Here is a 26,719-nt window from a genome sequence, read left to right on the forward strand (position 1 = left end):
GGGCTTTTTGCTTTATTTCCTTTTTTGCCTGTGTAAATCACCACCACTCTTCCTTCCAAATTCCACAAATGTAAATCCAAGTCGTAGCCCAACACAAACGCCAATCTTTTAATAAGCCTTCTAGAAAACCCAGGCGTGTTACGACCTCTATCGCCAAATTTACATAAACTTACGGCACTGATCTTAATATACCTCGTACAGCGTTATGGTCTGATTTCTCTTGCCACGTTGGGCCCCCTTTGCCTGAGGATAACATTCTTGAGGAAAGGGACGATGTCTTACTCAGCGTCGCCCTTGCACACAGTAGGGGCTTTATCGTGCTTAATTTCGTTTTAATGCCACACATCCCGCCGAAAGGGTCGGGGGCAGACACCCTCTGCCGGATTCTCACTTACACGCGTACACGGATGCTGCCTTTTACTCGGACACACACGTGTCCCCGGGGCCTTAGCCTGGAACGGTCTTGGGACTCCCAGCCTGTGGACGTTTCCACTCCACCCAGCGGAAGGGGAGGCTCATTTCTTTTAAAACTGGCTTGAAGGATACTTATTACCTTAAACCTCCCACAGCCTCCCCCTATAAATAGCTGAAGATCTGCGTCCTCTCAAAGCAGGATCACTCCGGTTCTACGAATCCCTGCCAGGTCGCGCCGGGCGCCGGTCCCATGGACACCCCCTCCCTGGTTCGCTTGGTAACGCCCGCTTTGTCAGCGCGCTGCGCTCGCCGGTTACCCTCCAGCTCCAGCCGGCCCGCGGCAGACAGCGCCTCCGCTTCGCGGCATCCGCAGCTTGGTCCGCGCCGTCTCGGGCTCGTCTGCCTGCGACCTTCCCCCGAGCCACGGCTGGAAGAGAAGGAGCCCCGGAGCCTCTACTCGGACGGCCCCGAGAGTCTGCTGGGCTTGCCCGCCTCGGCGGGGCCCGCAGGTCGGTGGGGCGCGCGAGGGGCCGCGGCGGTTTTGGCGGCGGCGCCCGGCATGTATCAGAGCCCGCGGCGGCTCTGCTCCGCCCTGCTGCAGAGGGACGCGCCCGGCCTGCGCCGCCCGCCTGGCCCGCTGCCGCCGCCGCCGCGCCGCCTCTCGCCCACGGCCGCCCCGCGGCTCCAGTCCCCCCGGCTCCTGGCGGCGGCCTCGGCGGCCCGCGACGTCGCGAGGTCGTGCTCCCGAACAGGTGAGTGCACCGCCGTTCCGGACGGAGAACGCGGCGGCGGGCCGCCACCTGGAGACGGCGGGGAATGAATGGGAAGCCGGGGGCTGCCGGGCGGTGGGGTGCCAGCGGGAAGCGGTGCCTCTTCTCCCGGAGCCGCCGTCTCTGCTCTCTTTTGCCGCTCTGCTCTCGCCATCTCTTGCCTGGGGCTTGCATTGCGTCCGGTAAGAACTGGAACCCCGTACCAGGTTTCCGTTTAATCTTTCCCGTTTGATGCCGCGGTTTCAGTATTTCTCGTTCTTGACCTACGTTATCTTTTCCCCTTCCGATGCCGCAGATTGTGTTTTACTTACTGCGCTAATGGTGGAACATTTTATGCAATATGTCTATAAAGTTACACTTATACGATCATGTGGCCTGCATGGCTTAGGTGGTCTGAATTTTGAAAAATGTATGAACACGCATTGACTCTTTGGACTTGAATTTGGGGGGACCCTTCCAGTCTTAATATTTGAGTCATTGTGCGTCCTGTATACCTGGGGTTAAGATCTTGTAAAGGTGATGCCATCTCTTTGCCCAGAACCTGTTCTATAGATCACGTGCTCTGGATTTTCCTTGGGTTGGGGGGAGGGAAACGGCGGGCAGGATCTTCCCTGACGAGGGATCGAACCTGTGCTCCTTGCATTGGAAGTGTGGAGTCTTAACTACTGGAACCCCAGGGAAGTTCCCTGGATTTCCCCTTTTCTGGCCACGGAAGTTTCTGCCCTAGGCCTCAATATTGAGGCCACAATTTACATACAAATTAGTCATACTTTTAAAATTAATAAAGCTTCTCTTTCAAAAGTGGGCAATTTCGTCACTCTAGCAGGTATATTTTAGTCGTACTCAAGTTTATTGCTGTTTAAGATGTATGAACATCTCAGGTCGTAAACGACTGCCTTTTGCTCCAGAAGTTTTGTGTTATCTCTTTTATGCCGCCCTACACGGGTTGCCGGATCTTAATTCCCCCACCGGGGATTGAACCGCCAAGGCAGTGAAAGAAAGCGGAGCCCTAAACACTAGACTGCCAGGGAATTCCCAAGTTTTGTATTAACTTCAGAACAGATAGAGCAGTAGAAAGTATGTTCAATGTGACTTTCTTTACTGAAAGTGATCACACAAAATGTGATTGAAGTCAAGATATTAAACTCTATTCAGATGATTGGCCTCTATTCAGATTATGGGCGGATGTTTAGATTGAGACATACTGTTTAAAATCAGGATTTTCTTTTTGTAAAGGGACTTCGCCGGCGGCCAGCGGTTGAGACTGCGTTTCCACTGCAGGGGTCACAGATTCCAGCCCTGGCCAGGGAACTAAAATCTTGCATGCCACCCAGCGTGACCAAAAATAAATAAAATTAGGATGTTAAACTGATTACTGGAGACTAAACTCTTTTGTTCTTTTTTTAAAAAGGGTGAACTTGACAGTCATTGAGATTTTCTTTGCAGTTCTGTAGGAATTTGGCATTTGTGAAGTAACTGTTAGAATGGAAAAATTTCTGGAGGCACATTGTTGGGTTTGAGGTGGGAGAAGTAAAAGAAAATCAGCTGGTGTCTTCTGTAGCACCATATCTCTTGTCTTAACCTCTTACCTTAAATTTCCTGCGGGTCCTAGGGCAGAGTTAGCCAGTAGGTTCATCTTGGGAATACACATAGCTTGTGTAATCCAGATAGAGATCTATGCTGTTAGTGGGAAGAAAGGTCAGGACATGTTGGATCTTAGGCCTTTGACATAGAAAGATGTTTAATGAACTTTCTGGAAGTCCCCTGAAATCCCCTAGTTTTAGAAAGAAATTGAAAGGATTTATGGCTGTTAAACTACTACAAGACCTAGGCAGTGTTCTCATCTTGCTCAGTTTTGGCTTCAGCTGCTTCTTGGGAGAAACTCATGAATGCATTCATTTGCATATCCTTTGATCACTCATTCATTCATAAAGTCTTTCCATTTCTCATCTGTCTCAATCTATTTGTGTTAGTCGTTCAGAGGTGTCCTGTTCTTTGCAACCCCACGAACTATAGCCTGCCAGGCTTCTCTTTCCATGGGATTCTCCAGGCAAGAATACTGGAGTGGATTGATGTTCCCTTCTCCAGAGGATCTTCCTGACCCAGGAATCAAACCCTGGTCTCCTGCATTACAGGCAGATTCTTTACCATTTGAGCTAGGTGCCACCTTATAGGAGGTAAAAGAATGTGAGACATAGTCTGCCTCTAAGGAGTTTAGTGCCCAGTCAGAGAGATGAGTTTTGCACGAAGACCTGAGTGTTTAATGAAATAAGATACCTTTCATTATTCTTTCAGTTAAAGGTTTGCAAATGGCACAAGGGTGCTGGAGAGCATGAAGTCCGTTCCATCAGTGGTGATCATTTTGGCTTCAAAAAGTGGTTGGCATTTGAGTTGGTCCTTGACGTACAGTTAAGATTGAAAGAGATTAAAAACATTTTGCTTGGGAAAAGCCAGGAGCGATGTGGAAGGTGTGAGGCATAGATGTGGCAGGGTGAGAGAAGACGTACCTTGCCAAATGTTTCCCAAGATTCATAGATCTTATTGTAGACTTATTTAAAAGAATCGTTACAGGTGGGTCCTGAGTTCCACGTTACTTAACAAAATGACAACAATAAATAAAAAGCAGACTATTACAGGCCTCAAGGTTTAGATATCTGGCTAGAGAAAGTCTTCAAGGAATTGAAAGCTACACTTCGCTCCCTCTAGCATCTTTTGGGGTGTGTGTGTGCTGAGTCGCTTCAGTCGTGTCTAACTCTTTGGGACCCTATGGGTCATAAGCCCGCCAGGCTCCTCTGTCCATGGGACTTCTAGGCACCCCACTAGAGTGGGATGCCATGCTATGTCCTTATCCAGGGGATCTTCCCAACCCAAGATAGAATCCCAAGTCTCAACGTGTTTTGCATTGGCAGGTGGATTCTTTACCACTAGTACCACCTGGGAAGCCCCAATCTTTACTTTGGAGGGGGGGGATGCTAAATCCCAACAGTTGACCCTATTTGTTAATCAGTTCCTTGATAACCTACGCCCTATGGCAGTCACATGTCACTGCAAAGGTGAGTGCAGCCCCTTTGCAGTCATCAAATACTGGGTTATTAGAATTTAAAGGGGACCTTTTCTCATGGAAGGATCACAGGGCCCATAGAGAAGCAGCAGCTGTCAGTTACTCTGCTGGATGAAACGTGGTCTGCTGTCATCTGTGGATTTATAAATGCCATCCTCCAGATCCCACCTCCTCAGATAATGAAGAGTTGGCTGAGTTACTGTTCTCCACCACTGGAACACATTGCTTTTTTTCTTGGTACAATTTTAAAAGCAAATACCAGCTCATTTGAGGAGGTGGTTTTATTTAGTATGTCCTTTAACAATGTGAGTAATCTGCTTATGAGAGAGTGCAACAGCTTGTAATTATCAAGCTTCTATAGAAATATATTTTCTTTGTAGGAGAACCACGGTATTTGTTTTCCCATAGCATTCAATGGTAAGAGCTTAAATACAGTGAGTTACTGGGGGCTTTTGAATTAGAAAACATGATATCAACGGATCTGTAAGTTTTACTGAACACAGTACACTTAAAAGGCCAAATATTTTATTGTCTCATGACTAATTGCATTGGAAATTAAGAAATGAGTGTGGCTGGATTTGTTAGGGAAAAAACTTTGAATGCAAGAGAGGAGGGTGACAAACAGAGAGAGATCATTTGCCTGGAAGCAGGTAGCAAGTGTGGGAACAGGGATGAACACCGGGGCAGGGTGGGGGGGATCGACCCCTGGGTGGGGAAGATCCCTTGGAGAATGGGATGGCAGCCCACTCCAGATAAAATACCTACTGGGTAGGTTCCTCTGGTGTTTGCTAGATGAAATGAGGCAGGTATATTCTGGTTCTTGGAAGGAGGAAGGGACACTCAGCGTATATTTACTGTTAGGAATGACTCTTTAATCAGGATTCCAGGACTTTGCTAACCACTTGAATGGTTATCACATTTGAATAAAAGGATGATGCGCATGGGTGTTTAGTTCCATAGTAAACCCACTTGTACTTCAATGAAAAACTACTGAAATATTTTGAATTTGTTATTTTAAAAAAAATATTTGGCTGTGCAGTCCATGAAATCTTTGTTGAGGCATGTGGAATCTGGTTCCTGGGGACCAGGATCTAACCCAGCCCCCTGCATCGGGAGCACAGAGTCCTAGGCAGGAAGTTCCTGGATTTGCTGTTTTAGGATGGGGAGAGCAGCCTTCCTACAGGAAGGAATAAGACCTCAAGCAAAAATCTTAGCTGTCTTCTTGTCTCTACATGATCTCAAAGCAGCAGCTGAAACCTACCAGCTACACAGAATTCAGCGTCAGTGTCGGGGAGTGTCCAGGAGAAAGAGGGCTAAGAAAAAATCATACCTGTCAGATTTAAATGTCTTTATGAAATGCAGCACCCCCCCCCCCTTCCCCCTGGGTTCCTCATCCAAAGTTGGTTGAATCCCCAGATGCAGATACCAAGGGTGTACATCATTATTTAAAAGGAGCTTGAGCATCCAGATTTTGGACATCCGAGGAGAGTCCTGGAACCCATCCCCAAGGGATGACTGTACTTTTTTTTTTCTTTTAACACTATCAAAAGAATGCCTGATCATCTGATCATCTCAAATTCAGATCATCTGAATTTTAGTTTCTGCAAGTGGGTCTTGAGCATCTGCTAGTTCTGATGTATAGCCTGGGCAGACAGCCAATGAGACACTTGTTTTGCTAAATGCTTGGAAGCCTGCTAGAAGTCCCCAGAAGTTAGTCTCCAGTAGAGATGGCTATTGGATTATGAGGGATTGTGCAGAATGGTGTAAAAATTGCTTTTTCCCTTCGGAATGGAGTAGTTTGAGAAGTCCAGAGTTACCTGGAGCCAGAATCATGGAGCAGTAAAGAAAAGTTGCAGTAGGGTGTCCAGGAAGTGCCTTGTGCATCGTTTTCCTTTGCCTTTCCCAGCCTGTCCTCCGACTCTGAGCGTCCAGTGCTTGGGCAGGTCCATCCAGTACAGGGTACGAGGAAGTTATTTTGCATGTCCTAGTGATGCCCTGGACATGATGGTTTTCTGTTTCCTTTATGTTTTGCTTTCATGTTCATCTTTCAGATCTTCTAGGTCAAATAGATTTGCTGAGATATGTTCTACAATTAATTTCTCTTTCCTGTGGTTCATTCTGAATTTTATTTGGAAAATTTTCATGACAATTTTAAGAAATGATTTTTCAAAAATAACATGTCTGTTAATTTTGCCTCAGAACGTCAATCTCTTTGATAATACCGATTATCCTCTAGAAGTTTAGGATTGTTTGTCCTTGGGGTTCAAAAATTCTATCAGGATAAATGTCTCAGTATCAGATGAGCCCATTCAGTCTAAGGACATACCATTCTTTTTTTTTTTTTTTTGGCTGTGCTGGGCCTTCATTGTTGTGTGGGCTTTTCTCTAGTTATGGAGAGCAGGGAGTACTCTCTAGTCACAATTTGCAGACTTCTCAATGTGGTGGCTTCTTGTTGCAAAATGGAGTATTGGTACTAGGGTGCAAGTTCTTCAGGAGTTGCGGCGCACAGGCTCAATAGTTGAGCACGGCATGTGGGATCTTCCCAGATCAGGGACTGAACCCATGTCTCCTGCATTGGCAGGCAGATTCTTTACCAGTGATCCACCAGGGACATAGCATTCTTTAGCCCAGGAAAATTTCTATTTCTTGGATTTTATCTTGGATTTTCATCACTATTTTATCAAATTCCCTGTTCTCATATTATTAAACCTCCTGCTAGACAGATTGTTGTCCATATGGATCCACCCTCTGTGGCTCCTCTTGCATTTTTAAAGAATTATCTCTTTATATTTCATGAGATTTTTTGGAACATGCCTGTTTTGCGGTTGTTTATAATTTTTGGACATTCTCTGGACATTCTAATTCTCTGCTCCTTTGTTCATAGAAGCCTAGTCTTACTTTGTGTCCTATATAGTTGTGTGTGCATGTTTCAACCCCAGAACTTTCTTCCTGGGAGAGCAGTTTGCATTCTCTGCAGTTGGGGAGGTTTAGGGGTGGGGGAGTGCAGGCAGGCTCCCTTCTGTGTTCACCAACGCTCAGCTCACCCCTCCAGCCACGCCTTTAGAAATATCCCTGAGGTCCATGGTTAGTGCCTGGTCTGCTTTGCCTCCCTTCCCCTCCATCACTCTTGAGAGCCCTTCCAGGGCCTGTCCCCACATCTCTGAAGCCTGCTCTCCAGGTGGCAGAGGCCACCCTCTTCTGTCTGAGAGGGGAAGTGAGGGAACTAGCAGCTGTCTCAAATACCGTTGCTGAAAGACTGACCCTTATGGCTGATTCATATCAATGTATGACAAAACCCACTGAAATGTTGTGAAGTAATTAGCCTCCAACTAATAAAAAAAAAAAAAAAGACTGACCCTAACGATGGCCCTCTCTTTGTGGACTTAGCTTTCGGTTTCTTCAAAGCTCCCTTGGGAAAAGCCATATTTAATTTACCTTTGGTGGTTTGTACTGCATTGCCCTCCACTCTGGGTTCTCTGTTAATTCAAACCTGTCTCTGTCTTCCTGGAATTGTTTCTTAAGCCCACTGGTAGCATCCTTTCTGATTTTACACATATTCTTTCAGACTTTAGAAAAACATGCGTGTGTGTACTTTATTCCGGAAAGCTCTTAGGAAGGAGAATAATGTATTTTTGGCCTCATGTCTGATGACCTATTGTACATTATTTATCAATTCCCATCTTAAAAATGAGTCATTGGACTGGAGATTTTACACATTTTAGAAGATGATTCTTTTCCTACATGTGCTGTAATTATTCAAGCAAGGCTATGGAAATCTATATATAAAAGTTAGTTTTTCCCTTAAATGACGGAGTCTTTCGTAGTATGTACACATGGACTGTACAATTCACAATCTAGAGCAGGAGTCTGCTAACTCTGTAGAGAGCCAGCTAGTATATATTGGGCTTAATAGACCAGATATCCATTATAGCTATTCAGCTCGGCTGCTGTAGTGTGGAAGTAGCTGCAGACAATACACAAACCTTATTTACGGATGCTGAAATTGGAGTTTTGGATGATTTTCACATGTCGGGAAATATTATTACAGTGTTTTTTTTTAACCATCTTAAAATGTAAGCAGCCATAGGCATCTCATACCAGGCACTGGGAGATGTATGTGGACCTCTGACCCCCAGGGAAGAATAGCAGAGCACTCCTTAGCCCCATATGTCCATTCATAGCTGTGGACCCAGACCGCCTCTTGAGCATCCTGGGAATGTTATGATGGGCACCAGGTAGTAACCCAAACCTGATGTCTTAGTTGGTGGAGAGCAGCTGTCACACCAGATTCCTTGTTTCTGCCTTTTCAATTTTCAGTTTTCTAGCATTTTGCTGGAAAAGTCTGGCTTGTGCAAATGCTTGGCCAGCCCACTCATAATCAAGCACCAATTTTAACACGCTAACCTATGTATTCATTGTGGAGGGATTTCTCTTTCCTTAGCCATATTTTCAAGATGAATCTGGCATGACTGAGGGACAGCTCTGCTTTGTCCAGAACGCAGTTGGGTATTCTTGTGTCTGACTCCTGCCTAGCAAGAAAGGTCACTGGGGTTGTCGCACTGTGTCCAGGAGCTTGTATTTATAGACCCGCTGGGCTGGGAGACATGACCTTCACTTGATACCTCTAGTAATGCTACGTGCCAGTAAAGCAGGTCATTACACCGCTTCGGACACTTTGTGCTGCGCCACTGTGCACGCCCTGACGGCGATGACTGGGGCAAAGGGACGAGGTGAAATTGGACCTTTGTTAATTGCCACGCGCGCCCCTGGCGCAGCTCCATCCGGTCATCCTGACTCTGGGTCAGCAGTGTCAGAGATGTTGATGAGCAGTGGTCCGAGGTGCCACTGCCACTGGCAGCCTCTCCAGGGCCAGATCCTTGGCCAGTTGTGCAGTCAGTCTTCGTGTCTATAAAATGGAGAATACAATACCTACTTCGCTGGATTGTTGGAAAGATAAGTGTGGTATATGCTTGGCTCTCAAATGTTAATAGCTGCTCTTTAAACCCCAAAAGAAAAGTAACAAAATAGCTGCCATTTAGAATGTACTAGGTATAGCTCGTTTAACTCTCTTAATCCTCACAGTAACACAGTGAAGTAGGTCATGGTGATCCCCAGATGAAGAAACAGAGCCACAGAGATAAATAACTTGTTCAGGATCTGATTAGTGAAAAGAGAAGCCCTGATTTCTGGAAAACCAGGCGACCTACCTTGCTTGAGTCCATAAACAAGGCAGATATAGTCCCTATCCTCATGGAACTAATGAGTGAAGAACAGGGGTTGTAATTTAAATATTAAGGGTAAGAAAAAGGGAGCCACTTGAACTTGATCCATGAAGCTGTGAGCCACGGGGACTGTGAATCTTCATTGATTTTATTCATTAAGTATTAAATACATTGCATACCCAACATCCAAGCTGTTTTAGCTCGATGGTAATCTCGTGAATATTGTGAAGGTGGCCACACTTGTTCAGGCATCTCTAAGACCAGTGAAAGTTAGCTGCTGAATCTGTTCTCTGACCTGTCTGGGGTGACTGAGCACAGTGGCCAGTGGGCGGCAGCAGAGGCCGCTGTTTGAACGGGGCCTTCCTGCGACGTCAGTCCTTCGGGTTGCGGTGCTTTTCTCCTCGCTGGGCCCAGGCTTGGTCAACTACAGCAGCGTCTCAGGTGTGTACCCAGATCATCCTGGCTTTTGTCTAGTTTTTGCTTTTTAACCAGCATTTTCTTTTCCCCAAATAAAAAGATGAGTTGAAAGAGTGGCACCATTTGACGGTTTTGGAAATCTCTTTATTTGAAAGTCTGGCTTAATGGGTGACAGCTGTCTGCATCCTCCTACTTGCTTCTCCATTCAGCCTGTTGTGATATATTGGTTAAAAGATATAAATCCAGTCTCTCACTGGTTATATAATCGGAGAGAATTATTTTAATAGCCTTTTATGATAATTGTGGGTAGTCTTTTGTGGTAGGTTATGTTAATAGTTATTTGCAACGTCAAATCTGATAATCAGTGAACATCTTATTGGTTATTTGGGAAGTGTGGTTAACCTAGGTCATGTGGCTCTTCCAGATGTTATACAGTATAGAAATAACCTTAACTATCACCGCCAATCTTGTCAGAGAAGTTTAGAAGGTACTGGGGACTTGTCAGGCTCCTGATGGCAAATATGTTTTCCAAAATTTCCTCTGGGAAATTTTTCTCATGGGCAAAAATACTGTCCGTTGTTTTCCTTAAAGTGACAGGCTCACTTCTTACATTTTAGTGGATAAATGTCTGCCTTGTATCCATATGTGCTTGACTAAAGTTTGTTGGTTCTTTGAGGTGAAGACAGAGGCGAGTTCATTTTGCAGGCCAGACACTCACCCGAGTGCTTTTGCTTAAGGCAGCGTATTTTATGTGCAGCACAAGGGTTTATGTGGACTTTGCTCTTTCTCTAATTTAAAGATAGGTCATCAGGGCTCCAAAGTTAACAGAAGTGCTTACTGCCACCTCACTTAAGGACATTTGAGGGTAAAGCAGGCAATTTTAAAAATGAATAATGGTGACGAGCACAGTGGCCCCTCATGGAGCCTGGGGCCACTGCCTGAGCTAATGTTGACAAAGCGGCGGTTTCCTCACGAGCGCGGGTAAAACAAACGAAGACAGAGAAAGGATGCCTCAGTGTTGCTATGAAAACCTTGGCCCTGCATTTCTCCAAGGTGTCTCAGACATCCCTGATGGCTCTCTGTCTATACGTCTGCATGTACTGTAAGAGAAACATGAAATCTGGACGAAGTGTGTGATACCTCAGTACCACGTGATTCCTTCTAAGCCTTCCCTCATTCATCTGCAGCTCTCCTCTTTCACAGAAATCAGACTCCCACCACCCATTACTTACTGTATCTGTTCGCCATACCCATGTAAAGCATTTTGGGAATTGCTGACACCCACCTCCCCAAGAGAAACAGCTTTGCTAACTTGAGTGCACTTCCTTTAGTGTTGAGCAGTTAAAAGCTGTTTTTGAAAGTGACATCATTCCTTTTTTCCTGAACCCCCTTCTGTGAATTTGTCATACATTTGTAATAGATTTATTTGTCAGAGTCTACATTTCCTCTTGATCCCTCCACGTTGATCTTGTGAATTTTCGCACACTAAAGTCCAATAGCTTTTGCAGATAAAAGCGTCTCAGTTTGCTGTGCGCCTTTGGTCTACTTCCAGAGCACTGAAATGGCTGGTTTTGACACCGAGGTTCAGGGGGAGGACTTGTCAGCTGCCTCCCGCGGTCGCACCTGCAGTCTGCTTGATGGGTTTCTCCCTCTAATGTGTCAGCCCTGTTAGCAAACAGACCTGATAGTCTGCTCCAGAGCTCAGTCCTCCGTCTGGCAACAAACATCTCCCACCTGTTTCCAATTTGCCCCTCTCTCCTGAACATCAGTCATACCTAACTGCCAAACCCCTATTTTCTGCAAACCCTACCCAGTTTTCCTAACCTGTATTGGCAGCTTCATCCTTGTAGTTGCTCAACCACCCATCTTGGAAACTTTTTTGACTGCTCTCTCATAGGCCACATCCAAGTAAGTCATCCACAAAACTTGTTGGCTCCAATTTTGGATTTACTCAGAATCCAAGCACCAAGCCTTTGTCTTTAGGTGGTAGATTTAATTTTTGAAAACCCTCAAAAAGTCACAAGTAAGGTGAATGACAAGATATAGTAATCCACTATTGGACCAAAATGAGCTGACTTTTTTTGAGCTGAGCTGGCTTTAATAAGAATGTGTTTTCCTTGAGTTTTGTAGCTAACAGCCCTATAAATACATTTCCAAAACCAAACCAAAAAAGGACAACAGGGAATAATGAAATTAGAATACCCAGTTTAAGCAGTCTAGAGTAACAATTCTGATTCTACTGTTACTAATGATGATCACTGCAAATAATTTTTAATTGAATATGCTTGCTTCTTTCTGGTCCCTGCCCTGTCCCACCCCCACCCCTCATCCCAAGCTTTTCTTTTTTTTGTTGTTGTTGTTGTACTAAATCCTCTTTGGCTCATTCTGGGATCACATAGCCAGTAGATAGTGTACTATCTTAACCTCATTTAGACTTGATTTGCTATGTTTAATACAGCACCACCAGTTCGTATATCAGTATCTCTGGTCATTTTGGTCTAAAGCTTGTTCTCTAGTTCCAGGGGTGGTAAGACTTTTCTGCGAAGAGCCGGATAGTAAACATTTTGGCTTTGAGGGCCAGAAATGATCCTGTCACATATTGTGTGCTTGTGTGTATGTGTAACATCTCAAGATCAAGGACTGTGCAAAATACATCTGGCTGTAGTTGGCCATCCCCTGCTCTAGTATTTTCTGGAAGAAGTGCTCCTAGAGTCAGTATTCCAGTTTTGCTGGATGTGAAATTCTTGGCTCATATACCATGAGTCATATATATAAAGCCTGACATGTTTCAAATATGTAACTTCATTTTCTTCTGGTCTAAAAACATTACAGTTGAAGTCTGATCCTCTAACTTATAAGTTACTTGCTGTTTTTGGCCTGGAGTCCAAGGGATTTGTTTCTGTTTCTTTACAGTCCAGCTGGTGTTGGTCATTCTGGGTTGATAGTCTCAGGTATGTGTGTTTGTGTCCATGATACATGTTTTTTTAACCTCATAATTTTTAACATTGACCTTTTTTTCAGCTTTATTGAGGTATAATTAGCAAACATTGTATGTACTTGAGGTGTTCTGCGTGATGGTTTGATATTTGTAGTAGTTAAGTCGCTAAGTCGTGTCCGACTCTTGCGACCCCATGGACTGTAGCCCGCCAGGCTCCTCAGTCCATGGGATTCTCCAGGCAAGAATACTGGAGTGGGTTGCCATTTCCTTCTCCAGGGGATCTTCCCGACCTAGGAATCAACCCGGGTTTCCTGCATTGCAGGCAGATTCTTTACCAACTGAGCTATTAGGGAAGCCCATTGATATTTGTACACATCTTGAAATAATTACCTCAATCAAGCTAATTAACATGTTGCTTAGGTTAGTGTGTGTTGGGGGGGGGGGGGGTGTGAGATCACTTAAGATCTAAGATCCTTAGAGGGTTTTAAGTATGGGATATAGTATCCTCAACTGAAGCTACCTTGCTGTACATTAAACCTCCAGAACTTAATTCATCTTGCATGATTGAAACTTTGTACTCTGAAGAGTTTTTATAGTTTTTAGTATCAATATGTGTTTCATTTCCTTGCATTGGTTTTCCTGCTACAAGAACCTTTTATCCATATGTTGCATCTTTGCTTTAAATTAGTACATAGTATTTGCCACTATCTCTCAAGCTTTATTTCCTCATTTCTTTCTGTTATGTGTTTTGTTACTAATTCTTCACATTGCCTCATTTGTAAGTTTTCTAATTTAGACTACTTTGTCATTTTCTTAATATCTTTTAGCTAATTTTGCAATAGGATATAATTTTGATTGGCTTTCTGGGCATGTCTTCCAGCACTTTCATTGTATTAGCACATTATACTGTTCCTTGTTCACTTTATATTGAAGGTTTTTTAAAAAGTTTTTAGGAGGAAGTGTGGCTAGGATAACTCCTTAAATCTTCAACTCCTGTTGGACACAATTAACCTTTTTCACATTCATTTTCGCATGGTACTTGCTTTTTTATCACAGCAACCACCCTGAAACTCAGCTTGGCGAAGCTGATGTCATCAAGGATGCAGAGCAGTCCTGTTAAAACTGTGAACAGCTTCAAGCTGCTCATTTGCCTGGAGCCTGACAGATGTCAGATATTGGAGCCCTTGTGAGTTTGCCATGATACCCTGACAGATTGGTCTACTGTTAGGCTATTACTGATGCTGGAAACCATGCTTGAGAAAACAGTAGAATTTTTTTACTGCTTTTTGCTGAAATAGAAGTACAGAAGAAAGATTTTCAAAGTTGTACTGCCAGCCAAGAAGATTTCTTTGGACCCATGTACTCAGATAGGCAAGCAAATTGATAAAAAAGAATATCAGACATCCAGGAAATAAGTGTGTGCGTGTGTTCATGCATGTGCCTTTGTGAGAACAGGCTTGCAGGCCGTTGCACGTACGCAGAAATGTGTGTTGGGAAAACTGGTGTTTCTTTGCCTCGTTTTCTCATTGGGGAACTACTTTTATAGAGTCATTGAAAAGGAATAATAGAGCATGCTTGCATCTTGGTCTTGATGTTTAAGGATAAATCATAGGGGTAAACACTTGAATTTGCCTTTGTGACCTGCTATATAAGGTGAATTCAATTGCTTGCTAGTTTCAGGTGCAATCAGCTTGCCAAATAATGTATTTTGTAAAGAAAACGTTGTGTCCTTCAAGAGAAGGCAAGGACGTGGATGAGGTCAGGAAATCCAAACCAGGAATCTTAGACATGGTTCCAAGCAGAATCTGGCCTAATTTACACTGTAATGAAGAGAAAACAAGGTTGACCTTTAAAAGAGCAATCAACTGCCTCCTAATGAGGTGACAGATAGCTCTCCCTTCATGTTAACTTGTTGAAGACTGTGCTCTGTAGTCCTTAGTTATTATCCAGTTAGGTAAGAATCAGAAGCCCCAGGAAATGGACCTAGAAAATGCTTCCTGCACCACCATACCCCACCCACCCCACCCCCATCTCCACTATCTCTCCGCCCACCACCGCCAACCTCTTTTCTGGTTTTTTAAAAATCTGGCAGTTAGAGATTAGATTGCAGACTATGCTGCTCAGTGATGTTCACAGAATCCTATAGAAAGCCAGAGCCCTATGAGAAATGGATTTAATCCAGCTGATTCTTCCTATAACAGGGATCTGAGTAGATGACCCACTAAGAGCCTGCTCTAAGGTCATCTCGGAGTAACCAGGCTTTCTGACATCTGGCTGTTTAAAACTGGTCTTCAAGTTCTCATTTAAAATACATAGAAAAAGGAATATGGATTTTGTTTAGCCATGCTTTTGTAAGACTGTGTCTATAAATTATAAAGACAAGTCTCAGGTTAGAATAAGCCATAAAGATCAAGGTATTTCAATTGTAGTATTTCAAGTAGTTGTCCTTCTAGAAAGCTAGAAGCTGGGAGCTCCTGTAGTCCACTCCATCGACCATGAATGTGGCCACATCGGCCCCAGCTTCTGTGGACACTAACCGCTTTATCTCGTGGGGGCTCTGAGTGAGAACGGGAGAGAGGCAGGAGAAGCTGAGTGTGTGACCGTGTCTCCTTCCCCGCAGTGTATCCCATGGGAAACGGCACGAGCAGGCTGTACAGTGCTCTCGCCAAGACACTCACCAGCAGCGCGGCGTCCCAGCACCCGGAGTACCTGGTGGCCGCCGACCCGGAGCACCTGGAGCCCATCGACCCCAAAGAGCTCCTGGAGGAATGCAGGGCTGTCCTGCACACCCGGCCCCCGCGGTTCCAGAGGGACTTCGTGGCGCTGCCGGCCGATTGCCCCAGCAGCCACCCTCCCATTAGGGTCATGCAGTGGAACATCCTTGCCCAAGGTAGGCCTGCTGCATCTCTGCCTGTACCGCTGCCGCCTCGCCGCTCTGCGCATGCCCGATGCACCTCCGCCTGGGCGGGGGGTGTCAGACGAGGGTGGGGGCGGCTGGAGCCGGGGAGCTCTCCCAAGGGGAGGTGGGGGCAGGGGGTCCTCTGGTTTTCACTGATAAATCCAGCGATTCAGAGGTATTTCTTTCTTACGTGTTGGTAGGCTTTGGATATTCAGTGACAGCTTCTGTCTCCCAGCACATCCAGATTTCAAGGCCCCGGTCTCTTATTAGCCTGAAACTTTCTGTTGTCTGCAGCTTTTAGTCCACAGCACTAAGATAGCGTTTGCCAGGGAGAGACTGAGTCTACCAAGTGGGCGATGTAGAATCTTCTGCAGGAGATGGGGGCGGGAGAGGGGGGTGGTGGTCTGGGTACTCTGGCCAGATTCTCATCCAAACGCTTCTTTATCGTTTGAGGCCAGAGATGTTGCCTCTGTTCTCTGTGCTTTGAGATTCTTGTTGCGGTAGAGAGGACGCCTTTCCTGGGTCTGCTGCGTGTAAAAACAGCTGTGTCAGTCAACTTTGTGCAGTGGTGCTGATCGTGGAGCTCTTGAAATTTTAAGAGGAAACCAGGGTCACCAGTTTCCCCTCCTTTTCTGGAATAGAAGGGCACATACTCCCTGACTTTCCAAAATTTTGGATTCATTTTTTTCTTTTCCCAGATAGAGGTAAAAGCTGCCCGTTTAAAATAGGTGTCATTTATGGTATCTATAAAGGCTTATTAGTACAGGGCTAAATGTATTTAGTTCATCTGACATAGCTTAGATCTCTTAGACTACAAAGAACATTGTTTAAAGCTGAAACTTAATGTTTTATGTCCTGGAATATGTGGCTTTATTATGTCTTCTGTCCTGGAATAGAGACAGATAGTTTTAATATGAAAGAGTCAATTCCTTGCTTCATGTGGATGGTAAGAGGTAAAGTTTGGAGGTCAGTGCAGTAAGAGAATCCCCCCAGAGCACTTGAAGCAGAGAAAGTACTGTGAAGGTCTTAGGTGGCCTTACACCCAAGGAGACCCCCAGGTATTTAGCAGCTGACAACCAACCGGCTTTTGTATTTCAGCTCTTGGCGAAGGCAAAGACAACTTTGTCCAGTGCCCTATCGAAGCCCTCAAGTGGGAAGAAAGGAAATGTCTGATCCTGGAAGAGATCCTCGCCTACCAGCCAGATATCCTGTGCCTCCAAGAGGTGGACCACTACTTCGACACCTTCCAGCCCCTTCTCAGTAGACTGGGCTATCAGGGCACCTTCTTCCCCAAGCCCTGGTCGCCTTGTCTGGATGTGGAGCACAACAATGGACCCGACGGCTGCGCCTTGTTCTTCCTCCAAAACCGATTTAAGCTGGTCAACAGTGCCAACATCCGGCTGACAGCCATGACGCTGAAAACCAACCAGGTGGCCATCGCCCAGACCCTGGAGTGCAAGGAGTCCAGCCGCCAGCTCTGCATCGCCGTCACCCACCTGAAGGCTCGCACCGGCTGGGAGCGATTTCGATCAGCTCAAGGCTGCGACCTCCTCCAAAACCTGCAGACCATCACCCAAGGGGCCAAGATTCCCCTGATTGTTTGTGGAGACTTCAACGCAGAGCCCACAGAGGAGGTCTACAAGCACTTTGCTTCCTCCAGCCTCAATCTGAACAGCGCCTACAAGCTGCTGAGCGCTGATGGGCAGTCGGAACCTCCGTACACTACCTGGAAGATCCGGACCTCAGGCGAGTGCCGGCACACGCTCGATTATATCTGGTACTCCAGGCAGGCGCTCAGTGTGCGGTCAGCCCTGGACCTGCTCACCGAGGAGCAGATTGGACCCAACCGGCTACCGTCCTTCAATTACCCTTCAGACCACCTGTCCCTAGTGTGTGACTTCAGCTTTAAGGAGGAACCCTGATGGACATTTATAAACACTTGTCTGTGTCTTTTTAATTGCAGGAGTCTTAACCAGGGATGTTTCAGAAAACTGAAATAGAATAAGTTGACTGAGGAAGGGTTCCCAGTTTCTCACTTCTTTCTTTCATTGTTTCCAGCATGCCCTTGGGAAGGAACCCCATTAGCTCACATTGAAACCTTCAGCAAAAAAGGTTTTTGCACTCCAGTATTGCTTTGCATTTTCTTCTTTCCCTTAGGATTAATTACATGTTGATCATTTAAGGGCATTATATTAGGCTTGTTTTGAAGCTTTTTCTGTTAGAGGATACTATATTAAAATAGTAGACTTGCTTGAGTCTCCCATAATTAACAAGTATGCAGGAAGTTTCTCTAGACATTTCAAGTTATTTATTTGTGTTTTTTAATATCAAGTTATGCATGGCAATATTTATTTTTTTATATCTTCATGTAAAATTAAATTATAACATGAACATGTTAAAACCATGCAAAACATAAGTTATAGAATAATTTATAGTAATTTTCTTAAAGCTTTAAAGATGTTTTTATTGGGGTCTAATAAAATAGTAGTGTATAAAGGAGCTATTTAGTCTTGAGGGGGTTTTGTTATTTAAGTGGAAATACCAGTTCTCCTTGATATGTTCTTCATAAATCTTTGCTATGCCTCTGTGTTCTCCATTATTGTGTTTCTTGAAGAGATTCCATGGCCAGTCTTCATTATTTAGTCACTGTTACACATTTCCGGTATTCCCTTGGAGTGCTGTTGGTATTCATTTGCAGTCACTCTGCCATTATTTGTATTGAATGTGCTTTGCACAGTAGATATATTTAGGAGCTGGTAGTGGCTAAAGACAGTAGGACCTTCTTTTCAGAGATGGGAAACTATTCCTGGTCTGTTCATGAAGCTGTGGTTGAGATTTACTAAGATGGCCAGGTAACTGGTTTTAAAACATCTAGAAAGCAGAATATAAAAAGTTAACCTGGAATTCTCTTTGCTCAGAAATAAAGTGGTAAAGTTAACAGGTGAAACTCCTTCCTAATGAAATCCCCGAAAACAGCCCACTGGTAATAATATATTTAACCCGTGAGTTGTAAATATTTGAGATTAATAAATAGTCTCTTAAAGCTAGTGTTTTAATATCTTGTCTTTTTAATGCACAGAGAATAAATTTGGTCTTTTAATACTGTTAAATGTGGCGCCCACACAATCCCTGACAGTCAGACCTTCATTTTAAAGAGGACAGATGTGGCTGTGTATTTGAAGGCGGCATCTGATGCTGTGTGTGTGAGGTATCACTGGTGACAAGGTTGGAGTCCGCAAAAATAGCTCCTCCAGGTATTGGAAATGCTTTTGAAACAAATGAGGGTTTCAGTAAATATCAAAATATCATCTGTACCAGTTATCACCTGGTTCAGATCTTAGCAGTGACTGAATTTGTACATTGAGAAGCAGAATACTGATTTGGACAGGCATTAAATACTGTTTACCTGCCCTAGAGGACACCAGTTTGAAATTATCATACCCATATCATAAGCAAATCTGGATGAGAATAAAAGCCAAAAAAGTGTTTCCATTTCAAATGTTAACAGGCTATGGGAGAAGGGTGGGGGTGGGTGGGAATGCCTCTGAGCAAAAGGGCTCCTGGAAATATCGACAGGTAGGTCACCCTTCAGTATTGCCGTGGTGGTAGGCTAAACACATACTTCTGTATGCTTTTGTTATCTGTATTTGTCTTCATTGAAAATGTAGTCATGTGAGCATTTTATGTAAAGTTTTTTTTAGTAGTTTATAAATCTTGCTAGGTGGCACTTTGTTTTTACTTCTCTAGTCTTTCTTTTGTAGACAGCTCTGCCTTGGGGACCATCAGTTACCTGAAGGCATAATGGCAAATAACAGATCTCTGTTCTAAATTTCTAAAATTATCAATATGTTCCATTACTGAGTTTCTTATTCCATGCCTATGTCCCTTTTGAGCCAGCTTTTCCTTTTTATAGCCCATGATATTTTGACTACTGTTATAATTAGTCTTAGAAGGTAAATTGTACAGATTCTTGAAGACAGAGTGGATTTTTTTATTCCTCCATGGCCGTATTTCAGGAGATTATACGAGGTGGTAGGGATGACATAGTAAAGCATAACGGTGTGTATAACATTTGAGTCCCTTATTTTTGGCTCCAGGAGCTTTGCATATGACTTAAAAACTGCTCCTAATTTAAAATGGAGCCTAGGGACTTACCTGGTAACGAGCAGCTAAGACTCTGCACTCCCAGTGCAGGGTGCCCAGGTTCGATCCCTGATCAGGGAACTAGATCCCACATGCCATAGCTTAAAGCTGTGTGTCGCAAGGAAGGACCTAGCACAGCCAAATATTTTAAAAAATAATTGGGCCTAAAAAGCCCAAATAATCTGAGCAAAGTCCCAGTGGGACTAAATTCTAAAAAAGAAGAAAATAAAAACACATGCTAATAATCATAATTGACTTCAACTGGAAAGGCATCCAAAAAATGAATGTGCTTGAATAAGGAGCTCTTAACTTTTTTAAATGACATGTATAAAAATACAGCACAGGCAGGCTTTTATCTAGAGTGGTTGGATACTGGAATGGCAAGAGGTCTGGAGCTGGGCTTATAAAAGCAAATTCTCTAGAAGGGCATGGGCTGTAAGTAAAGGACTTAGCTGTGACCACTGTGACTCTAGGGCCTCCATTTTCTCATCTAGATGCAGCATCACACCTACCTTGTCAGTCTCAGGTTTGTCAGATATTTGTAAAACAATATTGTAAATTTTTGGTAAGTCATTGAGTAAAGGTTTAAGGTTAAGGTCAAGGAAAGGGCACTGTACTTGATGTCCTAACATATTCATGATGTCCTAACAAGCCACTCTTAATCCTTCCATTTGAAAGGGCAGATAGTGTTAATAGAAATTAAGACCCAAATAGGTGAGGGGCTGTTGGGAGTGGCAAGATTTTTTCAGCCCCATTTGTCCAGGCAGATGTGAGGTTGTAGGTCAGTGATTCAATTTCAGGAGAGGATGTCATCCCTACTTTGACCTGTTGAGAGATGAAACAACAGCCACAACTCCAGGCCCTTTGTTTGCCAGATGTCTGTGGAAAGCTCACCTCTAAGAAACTATTCATTAGGACGTAGTCGCATCCATTCCTCTTGACAGAATATTTTGAGAAGCCTTGCTGCTTCTAGGCTGCTACTGGTAAACCAAGATGAAATCTCAGGATGAATTCCTATTTGCTTTGGCTGCTGAGACATTCGAAACCAAACCTTATAGCTGGATTTTAATTACTGTGTACCATTCTGTAGCATGTATTCCTTTTGCCATCCTGCCTTTTTCTTCATGTCATTGTCTTTCACCTGCTTATTTTTGTTGACTTTCATTTGTTCTTACAATATATAAACTATCTAAAGTTTTTTTTTTTAATCTAAATAGTCTAAACTGCCACATTGAGCAGATTCAGGCTTCTAGATGTAGACCACTTGCATATTAGAATGCTGGAGGTATAATAAGAGTATAATAAGAGTCCTGCATCACAGGGAGGAAACACCAGTCAGGAGAGATGATGGAAAGCTGGATACGGGCTACCCTTGACATCTTAAGATTGGTAAACCTGAAGAGAACACCCAGCAAAATTCTGCATTTTAGTATTTAAGTTTGTGAGAGCAGGGATCACTGCATGGTGAGATAGACTTGCTCAGACACTAAGCTTATTTTACCCCAACCCCTGCCGTTTTGTAGATGGGAGGGAACAGAGATTGAGGTCAGAGAAGAAGTTCTATCTCTAGGTCTGCCACTGATTAGCTGAACTGAAACTGAGTCAAGTTTTTCTGAACTTTATTTACAATACAGGGAATAGACCAGAAAATCTCTCGGGTTTCTTAAAAGCATTAAAACTGATTTGCACTTCAAAACAATTTGGGTTAACTGCTGCCAATTGCTAATTGGCAATTGTTAATTGCAATTGTTAATTGCTGCTCAAAAATATTTTTGAAACTTTTTGGAACAGATTGGATATACAGTTCTATGAAGGTCTCAAGAAAACTAGTGTGAACTTTAGCCATGTTTCATTTTGCCAGGTATGGCAGTACCTAGCTTAATTCACATCAGTTTTTTAGTCTCAAGTAACTTTACTATTTCTAAAACTAAAATCTTCCTTGGTAGGAAAATTTGTCTCTTATTCTTGTCCTTCTGTTTGTCACTCAGTCATGTCCAACTCTGTGCGACACCATGGACTGTAGCCTGCTGGGCTCCTCTGTCCATGGGAATTCTCCAGGCAAGAATACTAAGGTGGGTTGCCATGAAGGGATCAAACGAACCCAGGTCTCCTGAATTGCAGGGCAGATTATTTACCATCTGTGTCCCTAGTTAAGTATGTTTAAAAATTTAGGTTCTACTCCAAGAAGCAATTCAAAAGTTTTTTTTTTTTTTTTTTTTTTTCAAACGATGGTAGCATTGGTGGCACTTAATATATAGCTTTCTGAAAGTAATTTCTTTTAAAGGACAAGGTACTAACATAGTGTACTCTTTCATAAGAATTTTAAATAACTCATCCTAGTTATACATTAAAATATGAGAAAACAGCTTTAGAATCAATGAAATATACAGTATATAATATCCTAAACTACCTTTTTCTGTTGAACGTTTTAGAAAAGCTTAGATTAAGACAGATGTCTAAATGTCAAATTTGTGACAGAGGTGCCCCAAACCTGGCTGAATAATGAAATCACATTGAGATTTTCTTTTTTTTTTAAATACCAATACCTGGCTCCCCCTTAGACACATTGTGATTTAAGTGGTATGGGATGTGACCTGGGCAATAGTATTTTAAAATCCTTCCAGGTGACTTCCAACGTGCAGCAAAGTTACCACTGTATTTTGGTGAATTCATGTCCTACAACCCAAATAATTTGCAGATTCTGTAAAACAGTTTAGTACCCAACTTTCATGCACTTATCACATCATTAAACCTTGTAAAATAAGCAAGATTTTTTGTTTAAACATACAGTGTGCAAAAACTCTGTTTACAGTCTAGAGTTTTGTTTTTGTTACGGAGCATTTTGCATTAAATACTCATGTTTTTCTAAGTTCTCACTTGGAAGTTATAATATATCATTTATAAGTCCTGAACCCAGAGCATTACTGCTGAGGTGCAGTGTTTAAAAAGATAGCTACAGGTATTTAAAAAGTGAAGCAGATGTATGCCAAATCAAATACAGCGTACCCAGAGATATTGGGGATTTGGTTCCAGACCACTACAATGAGTATCTCAGTAAATAAAGCATCATGTGAATTTTTGGTGTCCCAGTGAACAGAGAAGTGACATTTGTATCACAGTCTATTAAGTGCAATAATACTATCTCCAAAAAAGAGAGAACTATGTGCCTTAATTTAAAAATACTTTATTAACTCTAGTTATCATGTAAGCCTTCAGTGAGTCAGTTATTTTTTGCTGAAGGAGGGTTTGAAATATGAGTATTACCAAAGAGATGAAACTGAGCAAATGCTGTTGGAATAAGGATGCTGATAGACACGTTGACAGCAGTGTTGTCACAAATCTTCGCTTCGTATAAAGCAGAGTATCTGCGACGTGCGGCATAGTGAAACCAAGTGTGCCTGCAAGTCTCCCTGCCGCCCTTGTGTTTCAAAGGTTTCTGGTGTGATTCAGGAGGCACATCAGTGTACTTGCAAAGGTGGGGAAACTGTCTTATTCTCAAGAGGACTGGCCAAGCTTTGACTGTGGAGGATGCTAACAACGAAGGGACTGAGGGACAGGTGAACCACAAGTACAGAGGACTCGTACTACAAACAGTGAAAAGCTACAAAAGGGAGTTACTGGAATGGCTGGGGGACTGCAAGTAGGGTTCCCCTTGCCTCCCCAAAATGTGCTTTAATACAGATCACATATGTAATGTCCTCACATAAAGTAGACCAGGAGGCTTACAGGATCTCAGGATAGATACCTTATAAGCCCAAATATTGGTAAGCCTCATTTGCATACAGGGGCCACAGTGGCTGATATGACCCAGGTGCTCTGCCCCTGCCGTCCTGGTTTCAGGTCGTCCCCTAGTGGAACCGCCCCTTTGTTGTCTCTACGTCAATTTTGGCAGCTTTTTCTTTGACCTTACTCGCTTGGTCCTTCCTGGTACACTTGTTAATGTTCCCACCATACCCTGAAATGGGACCTCATCTGTCCTGTTGCCTTTCCGTGAACAGTCCTTGATCTCTACTTATTACTTTTCCTCTCTCCTAGCCCTTTATATACTTGATGTTTTTCAATCTTTTCTGAGTTCACGTAGAGTAGACTAACCCCCACCTTTAATGGCTTCCATGCCTATTTCAGAAATATTTTTATGTCTGTCACCGTCCCTTCAAATTTAGGTGAAGAAAGAGCGGTCCAGAGAGAGGCCATTGAGGAGGCATGGGTCAACAAAGGTACAGATGCCTGAAATATTTGGGAAAATATATGTCAGTAGGTCTGTAGCCTGGAGATGCCTAAAATAAGAGTCAAGAGTTAAGACCTGGGAATGTAGGCAGATGCCAGATCAAAGGACTTTGGATATTTTATCTTTTTAGCACAAGATGCGCTGAAGAATTTAATGCAGTCACAAAGAAGTTGAAAATACTCATTTTAGAAACTCAACTGGTAGCATGGAAAACAGTACAGAGAGGCTTGAGAAGACTAAGCAGTAAGGTAGGGAGGATAGGAAAGGAATTTATTTAGAATGAACCGCCAATAGGACTTGGTGAAAGACTGGATGTTGGAAATCAAGTGTCTAGAATGGCCTTTCAGGCAAGAGTAACTGGTTGCTGGTAATGTCATTTATTGAGCTAAGAGGACAGATTTTAGAAGAGAGTTCAACTGGACATTCAGGAGGAAATAACCAGTAGGTAATTAAAGCCATCTTAAGACTTTCAGTCTAGCCTATGACAATGTATTTGGTAGTAAAAACCATATGCATGGATGAGATTATTGAACAGTTATATTGAAGCAAAATCGTAATAGTAAATACAACTATTTTATGAAGAAAAAAACCCCATGGTAAGTACCACCTTTAAATGGGAAAGCTGACAGAAAACAAAGACGAAGAAGTCAGGCAAGAAGTACACTAGAAGAGTGGTATCATGCGAAGCCAAAGGGGAGTTTTGGGAGGGGGGATCAGGATGGGGAACACATGTAAATCCATGGCTGATTCATGTCAATGTATGGCAAAAATTACTACAATATTGTAAAGTAATTAGCCTCCAACAAATAAAAATAAATGGAAAAAATAATAAATTAATAAAAAAAGGGGGAGGGGTTAAGTAGGCTGAGCACATGGGAAAATGAAATATCTGTTGGATTTGACTACTGCGTTCCTGGAGACCTCAGTGGGAACTTTTTCTAAGCCAGAATTAACTGCAAGCTACTGAAGAACGATGGACTGCTGGAACAAAGAAACCAAGGAGCTGTGAAAGGGGAAGAGGTGCTGAGGACAAGAGAACAGCACGCCTGCCTCCTTCCCAAGGCAGGCGCTCAGGATGGATGCTGGAATGAGGAGATGCTCTCACAGCAAGCGGTCCAGAAGTCGAGCTCACAGCTCAGACCTCGCTTTTCTCTATAAAGAGGTATACTGGCTGGTAAGCAGGATGGTGGTGAAAGGCTGAAACTGTCGCTGGAAGATGACCCAAGGAATAAATGGGCTGACTGCTAATTCACTGTTCAAAAGCCTGGCCAGACTGGAAAATACAGTGGCATCAAGTCATTGGTATGTGGTTCTTTGTTACAGTGGACACAAAATGCAACTACAAGTTATAATGGTTAACAGAACGGTTGCAATTAAAAGCCATACCACTGATAATTCCCATCAGAAGAAATACTCTCATCATTACATACTGTCAACATGTATTTCTAAATCGAGACCTTAGGTGAACTTACTCTGCAAGACACACAGAAGATGTTAAGGTAGAGTGGTAGAGGTAAGCAAGCAGCCTTGGCTTAGCCTAAGGAAAACCAATTAGTAATACAGCATAGTTGGAAAAGAAATGCTCATTTAAAGTATGTTTCATTAGCTATCTTCCATGTGACTTCTCGGGCTTCCCTGGTGGCTCAGCCAGTAAAGACTCTGCCTGCAATGCAGGAGACCCAGGTTCAATCCCTGGGTTGGGAAGATCTCCTGGAGAGGGAAATGGCAATCCACTCCAGTAATCTTGCCTGGAAAACCCCACAGACAGAGGAGCCTGACAGGCTATACAGTCCATGGCGTCAAAGAGTCAGACACGACTGAACGACTAATGCTTTTTCACGTGACTTCTTTGCCCTAACAGAATATTATGGGAGACATGACTCAAAAAATGAAACTGCAGTGCAAGAAAAAATAGTTATGTGTCAAGACATATGATACAGATTTTGAAACGTGAAATATTTAGGAAATGTTTTAAAAGGAGGTGGAGTTTGAGATTAACCCCAAATGGGATAAGAATCAATGAGTTTTTCTTTGAGCTTTTATTAAAAAGTACCATCAAGTATGTTTATGGAAAAGATAAAAGATTACAAAGGGAGCTGTTATAAAAATCTGTCAACCTAAGTAGTGTCTAACCAAATGCACAATTAAAGGCCACAGATATTAAGTATCAGTTTAAATTTCTAAAAGATGTAAAAATAGACAACTTTTCTTTGTAGGAGAAAGAGAATTATTATGTGGAGTTATGGGACCTAGTTTGGTGTGAAATGAGGTTCCTTTGGTCCCTCCAGTTCCTAAAAGGGCTAGAGTATTATTTGTTCTTCCTCACCCAAAAAAGGTCTGATTGAGAAACAAATGATCTGATTTGAAATATAAATTACTTAAGTGTGGCCAACACTAAAATAGTAAATTCATATGGTAAGTAGAACATTATAATAATTACATGACAGTGATTAGGAAGTGGAAACATGCAGGTTATTTGCCAAATATTAATGTAATGGAACAAAACAATTTCTTCATGAAGCAGTTGGGAAGGAAAAATAGGACTTCTATTACTTCTTAACTAAAACATGTTTATATAGTAGCTTTTGAATATTGTTATAAATATCACCAGAGACCAAAACACAAGG

General features: G+C 43.1%; 1 protein-coding gene across 1 annotated transcript; it reads left to right on the forward strand.

The window, feature by feature from the left end:
* The first annotated feature begins 541 nt into the window (after positions 1–541).
* NOCT (nocturnin) lies at positions 542–18,768 on the forward strand. Its single transcript, XM_061142375.1, has 3 exons — positions 542–1,166; positions 15,443–15,712; positions 16,820–18,768. The coding sequence occupies exons 1-3, from the start codon at positions 665–667 to the stop codon at positions 17,641–17,643; spliced, it is 1,596 nt and encodes a 531-aa protein (XP_060998358.1). The 5' UTR covers positions 542–664; the 3' UTR covers positions 17,644–18,768.
* The last annotated feature ends 7,951 nt before the right edge of the window (positions 18,769–26,719 follow it).

This window comes from Dama dama, chromosome 5 (assembly GCF_033118175.1).
Source record: "Dama dama isolate Ldn47 chromosome 5, ASM3311817v1, whole genome shotgun sequence".
Taxonomy (NCBI): domain Eukaryota; kingdom Metazoa; phylum Chordata; class Mammalia; order Artiodactyla; family Cervidae; genus Dama; species Dama dama.